The sequence below is a fragment of the Rhinoraja longicauda genome, chromosome 13, assembly GCF_053455715.1.
Source record: "Rhinoraja longicauda isolate Sanriku21f chromosome 13, sRhiLon1.1, whole genome shotgun sequence".
Taxonomy (NCBI): Eukaryota; Metazoa; Chordata; class Chondrichthyes; order Rajiformes; family Arhynchobatidae; genus Rhinoraja; species Rhinoraja longicauda.
In genome coordinates this window covers 43,523,888-43,539,749 of record NC_135965.1, presented here as the reverse complement: position 1 = coordinate 43,539,749, position 15,862 = coordinate 43,523,888, and the positions used below count along the sequence as shown (strand labels likewise).

The window sequence follows — 15,862 nt, the reverse complement described above, 5'->3', positions numbered from 1 at the left end:
TCATTCTTGTGGGGAAGCAAATTGAAATTCAGAATGAAATAAAAATACTTCCTCAAGTCCGTTGAAAGAGAAAACACACGACCACATTTGCAAAAACAAATTAGCAATTGTCCTACCTTCTTTCTGGAGGGAGATGAGAACACAAAGTAGCTAAACAACACTGCCTAGTGGAATGAGTTAATTCTGCAGCATCCTCTTCCTTGGTATTTATTCTCAAATCATCAGTGCAAGTAGACAATGTCTAATGAAGGGATGGGTTCCATAAATGAACTGAAAACATCAGGGGCAAGAAATAAAAACTAAATCAAATAATGGGAAGGCAGAGAGACACAAGGAACTGCAGATGCTAGAATCTTGAGTACAACACAAAGTGCTGGAGGAAAAAATAACAGTGCTGGAGTAACTCAGCAGATCAGGCAGCATCTCTGGAGGACATGGATAGGTGATGTTTCGGGTTGACACCCCTCCAGCAGACTGAAACTACTATATCACTGAAGAGAAAAACAGGGCTGATGTTACAATTCAAATACTTTTCAACAGCCTGAATTGTGAACTGTTTCTCTATTCACAGATGCTGCCTATCACGCCAAACATCTACGGCATTTTATGTTTTTATTTCAGATTTCCAGCGTTGGCAATAATTTGATTTAGACCCTTGCGACCACGTCTTCTAGTGCCCAATGCAGATAGCATTCATGTTTTTGTTCTCTTGCACAATAACATTAAGACCGCAAAATAAATGGGATTTGATGTTTAGGTGAAGACGAACCAGTCCTGATGCCTTAGCCTGAATTGTTTGCAGAATCCACCAATAATTATGGGTGACCTTTGGGGTTGGGGCACTTCTTCAGTCCCGACCCAAAATGTCATCCATCCATATTCTCCAGAGATGCTGTCTGACTCATTGAGTTACTCCAGCAGTTTGTGTCTATCTTAAGTTTAAACCAGCATCTGCAGTTCCTTTCCACATCACCAATAATTATCTCTAACCATTGAAATTAGGTGTGGCTGTTGATGGTTGAGTTTCTGAAATTGTGCATTCGTTGAAGACCAAGCAGTTTCTGGCAGTGTAAATCTCTGGTCAATTTCATTAATTTTCCAAATAAGTGATTTTAAACTTTGTTTTCAGACAGAATTGCAAGATTTGCTCGTATGTTCACAGATCATCTGATCAGCATAAAGATCAAACACATTGCAGATGCTGGAGAAGAGGAACAGAGACGTGTGGGAGTTGTTTAAAGACAATCTGATCAGATTCAGGACCACCACGTTCCAGTAAGGAGGAAGGATGAGGAGGAAGGATGACTGTAGAGGTTTAAAATTTGGTCATGAAGAAATAGAGAACATATGTAAGTTTTAGAAAGAAAGTAGAAAGCCTTTGAAGAATATAAAGCAAGCAGAAACGAACTCAAGTAGGAATTAGAAGGGCCTTAAAGGACCATCAAATGTCATTGGCAAGTCGGATTAAAGAATCGGGATCCCAATCCCAAGAACCTTTGCTTCTTGAACTTCCATTTTACTTTGCAATTTTGAGGTAGTGCAATTTGAACCGAGACAAACTTTCAGTTTTGAGTTGAGTTTATTGTCACATGGGTACAGTGAAAAGCTTTTGTTGTGTATTAATCAGTCAGCGAAAAGGCAATACATGATTAAATCGAGCCATCTGCAGTGTACAGAGACATGATGATGGGAATAATGTGAAAAATGTTTAGTGCCAGATAAAGTCCAATCAAAGATAGTCCGAAGGTCTCCAGTGAAGTAGATAGTAGCTCAGCAATGCTCTCCAGTTGTTGGTAGGATGTTTCAGTTGTAAAATAAATTCACGATTATGCTTCATTCTATCTGCATTCTCCTCGGCATCTCCCATTCATGCAGTGGCAATTGATCAAGCAACGAGTTATGTGATGGGAAATTATGCGATGGAACAGGTGAATCTTCCAGTAAGCAGAGTTTCACCACAGCACAGCAACAACACAGAAAATACCTCTTGGAATAGCATGGTGACAAACAAAAACCAAGATCAATGTCTCTTTTTACCAAAACAAAACAATCCACATGGGCATCCATGGTTACAAGGTGTTGCAGATCTCACTCAATGCCACGTATCTGGAGAAGCAGAGCTCCACTTTTGTAGACATACAACAAATGTTGCCTGAAGCTCTTGCTGGGTGTCCCATCCCGACCAGTGCGTTCTCCCTGTCCAGTTACAGTTTGAGCTCAACAGGATGGGAATAATGGAATATTTAGACATTTTGATCTTGAGTGACAATGAAGCATTTCCATCCTCAAATGTGACTCCTCTTTCATCCGGTTTTGTCATGTTAAAAATCTGGAGAAATAAAAACCACTGTCTTTATTTCCATCGCCAAATGAATGTGTCTCAAGGTTTAACCCGAGATTGTAAATCCAACCCAAGGCACGGCACTCCTTAGTATTTACATCTCTTTGAAACACTTAACTATATAGTTCTTTCCAATCAACTCAACTCAAACTCAACACAAACATGCTGGAATAACTCAGCAGATATGGCAGCACCTCTGGAGGACATGGATAGATGACATTTCAGGTTGATACCTATCCTTCATAAGACATACCTATCCTTATCATCCAGAGGTTATTTATTCCATGCTTCAATGTGGAAACCAACAGTTGGATATTATGAAGGACAGTTGGGGTCTCAACCTGAAACTTCACCTGTTCCTTTTCTCCACAGATGCTGTCTGACCCATTGAGTTACTCCAGATTTTTGTGTCTATATTTGGATATTACATAATAGATATCGAGGGGTAGCTCATCAACAGGACTAGGGAGGGATGCACGTTAAGATGCTTAAGTGAATATTCAATTCATTTCAACTTATCATTTGAACCTATCCTGGTTCAAATCTTACCTCTCTGACAGGCACCAGTTCATCTCCATTAACAACTGTAAATCCCCCACCGCTCCCCTCCCCCAAGGTGTCCCCCAAGGCTCAGTCCTTGGCCCCCTCCTCTTCATCCTCTACCTGTTCCCCCTTGGTCAATTAATCTGCCGTCATGGTCTCAACTTCCACTGCTTCGCCGATGATATCCAGCTCCTCATCTCCACCAAGTCAATCTCCACCACCACACACTCTACACTGACAAACTGCATCACTGAAATAAAATCTTGGCTTCAATCAAATTTCCTCAAACTCAACTGCAACAAATCTGAAATCATCATCATTGGTCCAAAAACGCTCACCAAATCCACCCAAAACTTCATCCTCAATATTGATGGTCTCCCAGTATCCACCTCCCCTCACATCCGGAATCTTGGAATCATCTTTGATCAAACCCTCTCCTTCGACAAACACATCAAACACATCACAAAGACAGCCTTCTTCCACCTCAAAAACATTGCCCGTCTCCGTCCATCCCTCTCCTCCACAGCTGCAGAAACCCTCATCCACGCCTTCATCACCTCCCGTCTGGACTACTGCAACAGCCTCCTCAATGGCGCACCCTCAAAAATCATCAGTAAACTTCAATACATTCAAAACTCCGCTGCCCGTCTACTCACCCACACCCCGATCCGTGACCATATCACCCCCGTCCTTTACAAACTCCACTGGCTCCCCATCCCCCAGAGAATCCAGTACAAAATCCTCCTCATGACCTACAAAGCCCTCCATAACCTGGCCCCATCCTACCTGACCGACCTCCTCCACAGGCACACTCCCACCTGCACCCTCCGCTCTGCTGCTGCCAATCTCCTATCCCCCCACATCCGGACCAAACTCAGATCCTGGGGGGACAGGGCTTTCTCCATCGCTGCTCCCACCCTATGGAACTCACTACCCCAAACCGTCAGAGACTCCTCCACACTCACCACATTCAAAACATCACTGAAGTCTCACCTGTTCAGTACTGCCTTCAACCACTGAAGGTCACCTCACCTTCTGTCTCCTTTCTCTGTTCGTTTACTTATTTATCTATTTATTCACTTCCCTGTGTTCTCTAAATCCCTGTAAAGTGTCTTTGAGTATATGAAAAGCGCTATATAAATGTAATGCATTATTATTATTATTATTATTATTATTATTAACTCAATGACTGTAATACTAATTGAATGTCTAGCATTGCATGTTCAGTTGGATAAGGGGAAAATCCTCCTTATCTACAAAGGATGATGAATGTCGCAAAGCAAATGCGTCCTTTCAATTAAGGTGCGGGTCTATCAGGTACAAACTCTTGCAGTCTTTAGCAGCTAAAATTCATTGATGGAGTGTAGCATATGAGCGTTTGTTTTCATTTCTTTAGTATGCATTTCACAGTTAATAGGAAAAGACAAAATCAATTAAACAAATTAGGGAAAAATGAGATTTCACTATTTAATAATTTCTCAATTTATTGGGCAGTACAGTGGCGCAGCTGATAGGGCTGCTGCTTCACGGCACCAGAGACCAGGGTACGATGGTGGCCTCGGATGCTGTCTGTGTGAAGTTTGCATGTTCTCCCTGTGACCACGTGGGTTTCCTTCGGGTGATCTAATTTCCTCCCACTTCTCAAAGACCAGAGGGTTTGTAGGTTAATTGGCCTCTGTAAATTACCCATTGTGTGTCGGTAGTGGATGCGTAAGTGGGATTATATAGAACCTGCGTGAACAGGAGATCGATGGATGGCGTGGCCTTGATGGGGCTTAAACCTTGTTTCCATGTTGCATCTTCCAATCAATCAATCAATCAATGATAGTTCCAGGCGATTTCCTGCCATCTTCCTGTCTGCAATCTGAAGACAGTATTTAGAAAAAGGTTAATAAACCAATTGGTGATCTGATGCAACAACATAACCCCCTTAAATGGTCCAATATTATAGAGAATGGACATTTTAAGTTTAGTTTAGAGATACAAAGTGGAAACAGGCCCTTTGACCCACCTAGTCCACACCGACCATCGATCCCCGTACACTAGGACTATTCCACACACTAGGGACAATTTACAATCTTTACTGAAGCCAATTAACCTGCAAACCTGTATGTCTTTGGAGTGTGGGAGGAAACTGGTGCACCTGGGAAAAACTCACATCGTCACGGGGAGAAGGTACAATCTCCATCCAGCCAGCATCCATAGTCAGGATCAAACCCAGGTCTCTGGCACTGCAAGGCAACAACTCTACCGCTGCACCACCTTGCCCCCCCTCCCTCCCCCCAAACTCTAAGGCCAAACTCTCCAGATGTTACAATAGGCAGGTTATCACCGTCATTTCATATCCAGTCTTGATCAGAGGTGATCACAATTGAGACCTCATATTGCAGTTGACATTATTCATCTCTGTGAGTCACCCAATGTTCTCTGGAATCTTTGCTTAAATTGATTGCAAATTAAATTGAACAAAAAGTGTTGGGATGAAAGTATGTGCTGTTTGTACTATCCTATTGTGAAATAACTTTGTCATCTGCACTGCATTATTATTCACCTCAAGATCACTACAACGTTAATCATGCTTTGGCTTTTAACAATAAGGCTAAGCAGCGCCTTTACCACCTTAGACAACTGAGGAAATTCAGAGTGTCTCAGAGGATCCTTCATTTCTTCTACTCTGGGGCTGTAGAGAGCATCCTGCCCGGCAACATTACAGTCTGGTTTGGGATCAGCTCTGCCCAGGACAGGATAGCCCTGCAGAGAGTAGTGCGTTCGGCAGAACGCACCATGGGAACTACACTCATCCCCCTGCAGGACCTATACATCAGGAGGTGCAGATCCAGAGCAAGCAAGATCATGAGGGACCCCTGCCACCCCAGTAACGGACTGTTCCAGATGCTACGATCAGGCAAACGCCTCCGCTGTCACGCTGCAAAAACGGAGAGGATGAGACGGAGCTTCTTCCCACAGGCCATCAGGACTGTCAACTTTTATAACCCCAGAGACTAAATTTTTGTCGACACTAATAGTAACTTATTAACTTTATTTATATGCTGTAACTGTAATTCTTTTTTGTGCACAACCCGCAGGCATTGCCACTTTCATTTCACTGCACATCGTGTATGTGTATGTGACAAATAAATTTGATTTGACTTGATTTGACTAGAACATGAGAACAATCAGTTCCTTGAATTGGGTCCACTATCGTAAGAGATAATGTCAAAGGGTTTCAAAGGTTCAAAGGTCTTTTATTGTCACGTGTACCAATGAAGGTACAGTGATATGCGAATTACCATCCAGCCATATGAAAACAAAAGCACAAGACACACAACCACATAAAAGTTAACATAAACATTCACCACAATGGATAACCCACATTCCTCACTGTGATGGAAGGCAAAAAAGTCCAAACCTCTTCCTCTTTATACTCCCGCGTCAGGGCAGTTGAAGCTCTTGCGTCGGGTCGGTCGAAGCTCCTGCGGCTTGGAGTTCCCCGAAGTCGATCTCTAACGAGAGACCACGAGCTCCACGATGTTAAAGTCTGCAGGCACCCATGGTTGGAGCTCCGAGGTCGATCCCTAGCAAAGGGATCGTGGGCTCCATGATGTTAAATCCTGCAGGTGGAGATCTCAAAAACGCTTAAAGTCTCCAGCAAAGGCCGCCAACTCCTTGATGTTACGCCGCAGTGCGGACGGAGATACGATATGAAAAAAAATCACATCTCCGTCGAGGTAAGAGATTAGAAAAAGTTTACCCCAACCAACCCCCCACCCCCTCGCATAAAACAAGCTAAAGAATATTAAAAACATACATTTAACATATACTATTTAAACAACAAAGAAGGAAGGGATAGACAGACTGTTGGCGAGGCAGCCATTGCTGGCGCCACCCGGTGGTCTGACTCTCCTGGGTCACAATCTGAGCCCAGAATGAGAACATGAGAAATGGCAACAGGAGTTGTCCAAATTTTCCCTGTAGATTGACACAAAATGCTGGAGTAACTCATCATAACTATTTCACCGGCCTTATTTTCTAAGGGGCCTAAGAAATTGTTATTGTCCTTGTTTCTATTATTTGCTAACTTTTCGCAGTTTAATTCTTTGTCTTTATTATCTATTCTGACTATTTTATGGATTCTGCATTTAACCCATTTTTGAGTCTCTCGCTAACTTTTCCCTCCAACATGACCAAGTTAATGGTTATTGAAACAAGAACTGATGCACAAAAAAACAAGCAGTATTTCACAAGAAGGCATATAGCTGTAAGGCAAGAGGGGCAAAGTTTAAAGGGGATATGCAGGGCAAGATTTTTTTTTACCCAGAGGTGTGGTGAATGCATGGAGTGCACTGCCAGGATGGTGGTTGAAGCAGATATATTAGAGGCAATTAAAAGATTTTTGGATAGGCACATGGATATGCAGGGAATGGAGGGACATGGGTTATGAGCAAGGAAATAAGTGATGGTCTTGGCATCATGTTTGGGGGGACATTGTGGGCCGAAGGGCCTGTTCTTGTGCTGTATTGTTCTATATTCTATTTTTTTTTAAAGTTAGTAACTGAAGTGTAGCTGTTCGCCTGTATTTATGGCCTGCTAAAGTTCTAAAATCAATCATTCCAACGTCCATTACACAGATTAATCAGTAGTAATGTTTTATTTAACCGAGGGAACAAATATATCTGTATTGGTTTCTGTATTGGGAATAATAGGCGTGGGACTCAGGGAAGGAATTAATTAATGGTTTACTGAGTAAAAGGAGTGTTACTCATACCTTTAACTTATTCACAAAAATGTTATGACTAATACATTAAAACAAAAGCCAAATATATTCCATAATGCAGCTTCATAGCTTTACATAAAAGTTTTATGCAGAATTGCCATTGAATAAATCCAAGGAATTTCAATGGCATTTGTTCTACAAAGATTAAAAGATTGAGGAGTTTTTATAAAAAATGAAATTGGTAAATGTACTTCACTTTAATTATTTTGCAAAGTTTAGTACCATCTGATGCATGGGCAGAGCAGAACAAGTAGAACACAGGAAGTTTACTGAACGTGGGCATGTGTTTCATGTCTTCACTCTATTGTGTAGGAACTGCAGATGCTGATTTACACCATAGACACAAAATGCTGGAGTAACTCAGCGGGACAGGCAGCATCTCTGGAGAGAAGGAATGGGTGATGTTTCGGGTCGAGACCCTTCTTCACTCAATTGGCAGGGAAGGAGTTTGAAATGCATCATTCCTCATCGATCGGCTAAATTCACCAGGATCCTGCACTCATTTGGGCATGAAACAATACTTGCTGGCTACGCTGCCATTTTATAGGATGCATGGAACAGTCCTTATTTCAGCCCTACTTGGTATCCATTCTACCATTTTCTCCAGTACATCGACAACTGCAATGGTACTGCTTCCTGCACTCGTACAGATCTCAAAAGGTTCATTACTTTTGCTACCAATTTCCATCCTGGTTTTACCTTCACATTGTCCATCTTTGACTTTCCCATTTTGGGATTTCTCCATCTCCATCTCAGGGGATAGATTAACAACAAAAAAAACCCCACAAGCTTCCACAGCTATCTCAATCAAACTCCATTTAAGCTTCTCGCTAGTAAGCTCTCCATTCCATTCTCCCATTTCCTCCATCTTCTTTGTATTTGCTCTGACAATATGACTTTCCATGCTTCTGCGATATCTTATTTCTTCTTGAACGATTGCTTCCCCAAGCAGATGGAACCTGAATTGTGAAATTCATTGCCACAGAAGGCTGTGGAGGTCAAGTCAATGGATATGTTTAAGTTGGAGATTGATAGATTCTTGATTAGTGTGGGTGTCAGGGGTTATGGGGAGAAGCCCTATGATTGAATGACAGAGGGCCATGATTGAAAGGTGTAGACTTGAAGGGCCAAGTGGCCCAATTCTGCCCCTATAACTTATGAACTCTTGATCATATCTCATCTATTTTCCACACCTCTACTCCTGCCCCCTTCTCCTCCTGGAAAGAGCAAGGCCAGGGTTCCCTTGCCCTCACTTTCCTCTCCATCAATCTCTAAATTCATCCTTTGCACTTTCTACAAGATTCACCCTAAAACATGTTGTCCCCTCTCTGGAGAACATGGATAATCGGTGTTTTGGGTCAGGAACCTTCTTGAGACTGGTTGTGTGTGGGGGAGGGGAGGGAGGGGAAGAAACATGCAAGACGTTTGGAGACAGGACAAAGCCTGGCAAGTCATCGATGGATATTGATGAGTGGGTTTTTGATTGGCAGATGGTTGGACAAGGTTCACACTATTGCGTTGCGAGTTATCCAAGCAGAATATGAGGTGCTGTTCCTCCAGTTTGCGTGCGACCTCATTGTGGTAATGGAGGAGGCCCAGGGCAGGAAGATCAGTATAGGAAAGGGAAGGGTTCCACTCCTGGAAGAATCTGGAATGAGGGGATGTTCTTACAAGATTAGGGATCCGTCATTTTAAATTAAGGTGTGTAGGACCTACCTTCACAGAGGGTGGTGAATCAATGGAATTCTCTATCCCAGAGAATAGTCGAGGCTAGATCACGAGTGGCATTTGAAGATAAGGGAAACATATTTTCGAAGTTCAGGTAATTGAGCGTACAGAAAAGGCCTGAATAGATTAGCCATGATCATATTGAACGGTACTACAGGGCGGCACAGTGGCGCAGCGGTAGAGTTGCTGCCTTACAGCGACAGAGACCCGGGTTCGATCCTGACTACGGGTACTGTCTGTACGGAGACTGTACGTTCTCCTCTGACCGCGCGGGTTTTCTCCGGGAGCTCCGGTTTTCCTCCCATACACCAAAGACGTACAGTTTTGTAGGCCTCACTCTGGTAATGGAAGAGGCCCTGAACAGAAAGGTCAGTATGGGAAAGGGAAGGTGTGTTGGTTAAAATTGTAAATGGTAAAGTGTGTAGGATTGTGGTTTGTATACGAGGCGATCGCTGGACGGCGCGGACTTGCTGTACTCGTCTAAAGACAGGTCTAAAGAAAACTTGTCTATTCCTGCTCCTATTTTCTTGTTGTTGGTTACTTTTATCCAAGTGAGTTACCAAGCAACTCTTGACAGGTGACCCCTGAGTCACCTGCATGTACTTTCCCCCCGTGCCACCTATACTTGCTTCGAACAGCCTATATGCATCGATATCAGCGTCCAAACCAAACATCCTGTTATCTTGTACAGCCTTTGATTAGGAGGCATTGTATGAATAGCCACGCTTGTTCGCATTTTATTAGCTTGAGTCAAAGGGGCTAGCCGAGATTACGGAAATTACTATGTTCATAAACTCTCCTCGACTCCGGCGGCAGCTTTTTGCCAGCAAGTAGGGCAATTGCAGCAAAACGGAACGGCGTTGAGTCCAAATGGGGTTGATGGCATCCACAGAGTTGAGAACGAAACACTTTCGCGTACTACTGCTGGGTCTGGACGAAGCAGGCAAATCCACAATGTTATACAGACTAAAATTCAGTGATACAGACGTCCTCACTGCCTCCACCATTGGTTTCAACGTGGAGATGCTGCAGCGGGATAAAAGCGTCGCTCTCACAGTCTGGGACGTTGGAGGGCAGCGCCAGATGCGCCAACTCTGGCCGTTTTACTTCCAAGACACGGACGGGCTGTTGTTCGTGGTGGACAGTGCGGACAAGGGGCGCATGGAGGCCTCCAAAAGAGAGTTTGAACGGGCGCTGGAGCACGACTGTCTGAAAGGCATCCCCGTGGTGGTGATGGCAAACAAACAGGATCTTCAAGGCGCGCTGTCCGCCGATGAAATCACCAAAAGCTTTCACCTGAAGAGATGGTGCTCGGATCGAGACTGGCATGTCCAGCCTTGCTGTGCCAGGACGGGCGAGGGATTAAGCGATGCCCTCAACGTTTTAATTTCACTTGTCAAAAAGAAAATACCCTCCAAAATCGAAGGCTCACACGCTTCCATTCGAGAAGACCGGTGAATAAAAGCAGCCCACGAAATGTGTAGGAAGGAACTGCAGATGCTGGTTTCCACCGAAGATAGATAGACACAGAATGTTGGAGTAACTCAGCGGGACAGGCAGCATCTCTGGAGAGAAGGAATGGGTGACGTTTCGGATCGAGACCCTTTCGACCCAAAAGAAGGGCATCGACCCGAAAAGTCACCCATTCCTACTCTCTAGAGATGCTGCCTGTCCCAATAAAAGCGGTCCGACTGTGCAGAGTTTACACGATTCGTCAATAAGTGTTGCGACAGAAGAACAGTTCTGTCTATTGGTACCGATATACATACTGTTGCTCTGGAGCGAGTCGGATTGTCACGGTGAACATGTGGCACACAAAGTAATTAAGAAATTAAAAAGAAACATTTTCTTGTATCACTTATGTTACTTTGTTTGTATCACTTTTGTTATTTAATCAGAATTATGAGGCCGAACATTAATTAATATAGAAACACTGTAATAATAATGTTTTAAATGAACTCTGTTGGTATTGTAATGTCAGCGGTACCTGGACCCCGAACACTAATAATCCATCCTTAAAATACAATCGCTTCTCTTTCTTTAAGGCCCTCATCAGATCTGCTTATCGAATGTCCTGATCTTTCTATGTGACTCAGCGTTGAATTTTGTTGGTAACGTTCACTATGTTACAGGTGCTATACAAGTCCAAGTTATTGTGTTAAGCACAGGTGTGTTAGATGGTGAATTTTAACTTTTGAGCCTTAACTTTTGACCATATCACCCCCGTCCTTTATAAACTCCACTGGCTCCCCATCCCCCAGAGAATCCAGTACAAAATCCACCTCATAACCTACAAAGCCCTCCATAACCTGGCCCCATCCTACCTGACCGACCTCCTCCACAGGCACACTCCCACCTGCACCCTCCGCTCTGCCGCTGCCAATCTCCTATCCCCCAACATCCGGACTAAACTCAGATCCTGGGGGGACAGGGCTTTCTCCATCGCTGCTCCCACCCTATGGAACTCACTACCCCAAACCGTTAGAGACTCCCCCACACTCACCACATTCAAAACATCGCTGAAGTCTCACCTGTTCAGTACTGCCTTCAACCACTGAAGGTCACCTCACCTTCTGTCTCCTTTCTCTGTTCATTTATTTATTTACTTATTTATCTATTTATTCATTTCCCTATGTTCTCAAAATCTCTGTAAAGCGTCTTTGAGTATATGAAAAGCGCTATATAAATAAAATGTATTATTATTATTATTATTATTAAGACACATTGATAGATGTTGGTTTAACCATTCGAAGCTACTTCATTTCAAAACTGGAAATATATCATGATAGACACACATTTTTCACACAAAGGGTGTTGGGGGTATTGAACAAGCTGCCAGAAGAGGTAGTTGAGGCAGGGACTAGGTGATAACCAGTTATCATGCTTACTGTACTTTGATGGTATCATTTTCAATCCACTGCACCAACACACCACCCCCTGTCCACAGCACTGAATGAGAAGTTAAAATCCATTTATTTAAATATTCTATCATCCGCTACAAGTTAACAATGTTTCATGTCTTAAGGCACTACATAAATGCAAGTTGCATTTATCCCATCTTGCATTTATACAGTGCCTTAACATATTAAATGTTCTTAACAAAATTATTTTTCTCCAGAGATGCTGCCTGACCTGCTGAGTTGCTTCAGCACTTTGTGTCTATCTGTAATGTACCTGATGTTGTTTTCAGTGAAACACTCTCTTCGAGCATTGTGGAGTAAGGAGACATAACTGTCCTGATAACAACCGTGGTTCGTCACTCCTGTGACAACTAGCCCTCTCCAATGCATGTTACTGGATCAGGTAATCCTGGTTAGCTGCGGTAGAGTTGCTGCCTTTGAGCGCCAGGGATCCAGGTTCAATCCTGACTATGGGTGCAGTCTGTAGATACATTCTCCCTGTGACCACGTGGCGCTTGATACTTTGGTTTCCTCCCAGTCTCCAAAGACATACATGTTTGTCGGTTGATTGGCTTTGGTTAAGATTAAAACTTGCCCCTAGTGTGTAGGATAGTGCTGGGGTAAGGGGATTGCTGGTATGTGCTGACCCGGTGGGCTGAAGGGCATGATTCTGCGCTGTCTCTCGACATTAAACATTCACACACTCAAGTTGGAGATAACACATTCGATTGAGAACCAGTGGATCAATTTGTGACTTTACTTCAACCTAGCAGAAGCAATCAATATTTGATCTTGATGGCAAATAAAACTAAAACCTATTTACATCAATGCAAAAAAATGATGACCCAAGTACAATCTCAGAGTAGAGTCTAACATGTTGTCAATGTACGTTGGAACAGAAGACCACGGGTGGTTCTATATATAGGTACTAATATGCCTGGTATACTAATCTAATGATATACTGATATATAATGGTAGTCTGAAGAAGGGTCTCGACCCAAAACGTCACCCATTCCTTCTCTCCCGAGATGCTGCCTGACCTGCTGAGTCACTCCAGCATTTTGTGAATAAAAACCTTCGATTTGTACCAGCATCTGCAGTTATCTTCTTATACTATTGATATACTGATAGGTACTGATATGTCCGAAGAAAGGTCCCAACCCGAAATGTCAGCTATCCACTTTCTCCAGAGATGCTGCCTGACCCGCTGAGTTACACAAGCATTTTGTGTCTATTTTTTACATAAATGAGTTCCGTTTTTTATTACTGATATACTGTCGCTCTGGATTGAACTGGATTATCAGTTAACATGTGGTACACAGAGTAATTAAGAAAGAAAATGAAACATTTCCTTGCATTGCTTTTGTCACTTTGTTTCACTTTTGTTACTTTGATTCAAATTGTCAGGTCGAATACTAGTTAATCTAGAAACACTATAGTCATAATGTTTTGAATGTACTCTGTGGCTGAATGTTAGAGGAACGTGAACACCGAGCACTAAAAATCCATCCCTAATATACAATTGTCTCCAATTTTCTCTTACTTTCCATAGCGCCTTTCATTTTTGGCTTTTGGAATGTCCTAACGTCTTCTTATGTGGCTGCGAGATTAATTTTGTTAGGATCCTTTATGGCTTTACAGGTCCAATATGTACACAATGTTGTATTAAGTGCAGTAGTCTTGGCACGCAACAAAAGTTTTAGTTTCACTTAGTTTATTGTCACATGTACCGACGTGCTATCTATTTTCTCCAGAGTTGCTGCCCGACCCGCTGAGTTACTCTAGCATTTTGTGCCTATTTTTGGTATAAACCAGCATCTGCAGATCCTTTTTATTTTATTCTACTCCATCTTCCCTCAGAGTTCAAACTCGTCAGCCTATGAATCAATGTTGCAAGTCTTTGGTGCACTGCCAGCATGCTGGTATATATTTATACACTTTAAAGAAACACTTAAAATCATTTAAAGAATAGGATCCAAACGAGATGCAGTGCCTCAGGATGGAGCTAGAGGACAGTTCCCTCAGATCTGTTTGGAACAGATGCAATTACTCCATCACTGAATAGACAATGTAACCATTGGATTTCAAGTTCTTGGTTTCAGAGGATAATGCCCATCTCCAATCCCACTTTTAGTTTAGTTTAGAATTCTAGCGCGGAAACAGGCTATTGGCCCACCGAGTCCGCATCGACCAGCGATCACCCCGTACACTAACACTTTCCTACAGACTAGGGACAATTTACAATCTTTACCAAAAGTAATTAATCTACAACTGCTGCATCGTGAGAGGAATTAAAATCGCTTCTCATCTCATCTTCTCAACCACACTTGAGGAAGGTGCCATCAAATGGAAGAGCCCATGATCACGATTTGAACCTTGAGCAACAGCTATCACAACAGCTTGAACAACAGACATTGAATCCCAGTGACACCCATGCTATCAAAATCAAGCAGGGTCAACTTAAAGTCAGGCTTAACTAATGTTGGGAAGTGAAAGTGTTGCATGCCCTGTTAAACAGAGACATGGCTCACTCCTTCACCTGACTGTGCCATACAACCCAAGGACTTCTCACTTCAACGGATGGAACGCATGGCGTCTCTAGGTAAGGTGAGGGATGAAGGGGTCTGTTTCCTAATAAACACCCCAGTGGCACAGCTGGTAGAGCTGTTGCCTCACAGAGCCAGAGACCTGGGTTTAATCCTGACCTTGGGTGCTGTCTGTGTGGAGTTTGCACATTCTCCCTGTGACCCTGTGTTCCCACATCCCAAAGACGTGTGAAATTGTAGGTTAATTGGCCTCTGTAAAATGTTCCTAGTGTGTTGAGATTGGTTGAGAAAATGGGATAACAGAGAACTAGTGTGCGCAGGTGATCGATAGTTGGCATGGACTCAGTGCCTATTTCCTTGCTTTATCTCTGGACTAAACTAAATGTTATGGTGTTCGGATGTGGCGGTCCTGCTGTGTTCCTGCTCCCCCACCGTAATATTTAATGGTGAAGAACCATCCTTACTATCTGACGCAGGAATTCACGTCCACCATTCTGACAGCAGTCAATATCCCACTCCATGCTGATGCTGAGCTTACACTGGATGAATTACACACTGCTACCAATAGCTTTGAAGCATAAAATCCCAAGGACTTGTCACAATAGCCGGGCTAACCATAAGAGTGTGCTACCAAATTACTGTCTCCTGTTCCACCAAACACGCTCGATCATTACTACGCAACCATTGTTCCATCTCCCAACCACAATTTGAAAAATCTGACCACCTGGCTATGTTTCTACCTTGTGCTTGCAAGTAGAAACTGATGTGGGAGGATCCGAAAGAATAAAACTTACAGTGCAAGTCCGAGGAAACATTCTTCACGTTTGTTTTGAATCGGTGAACTGGTCCATATGCAAGGACTCTGCAGCCAAGCTAAATGAATATGCTACTGCCATCGCAGAAACTTCATTAGTAAGTGTGTAGAGGACTGCATGCCAAAGAAGACAAGTGTTGCCCAACTAGAAGTCATGGATGAACCATGAGGTCCACTCTCAGGTGGTCCAAGTTTGTGATGTTCAAGTCAAACCTT

At 43.1% G+C, this 15,862-nt stretch overlaps 1 protein-coding gene across 1 annotated transcript; it reads left to right on the top strand.

Annotated features, from left to right (window-relative positions):
• The first annotated feature begins 10,256 nt into the window (after window positions 1–10,256).
• On the top strand, window positions 10,257–10,844 carry LOC144599287 (ADP-ribosylation factor-like protein 14). Its single transcript, XM_078410071.1, has one exon. It carries the CDS (start codon window positions 10,257–10,259, stop codon window positions 10,842–10,844), a length of 588 nt encoding a protein of 195 aa, XP_078266197.1.
• Window positions 10,845–15,862: the final 5,018 nt, after the last annotated feature.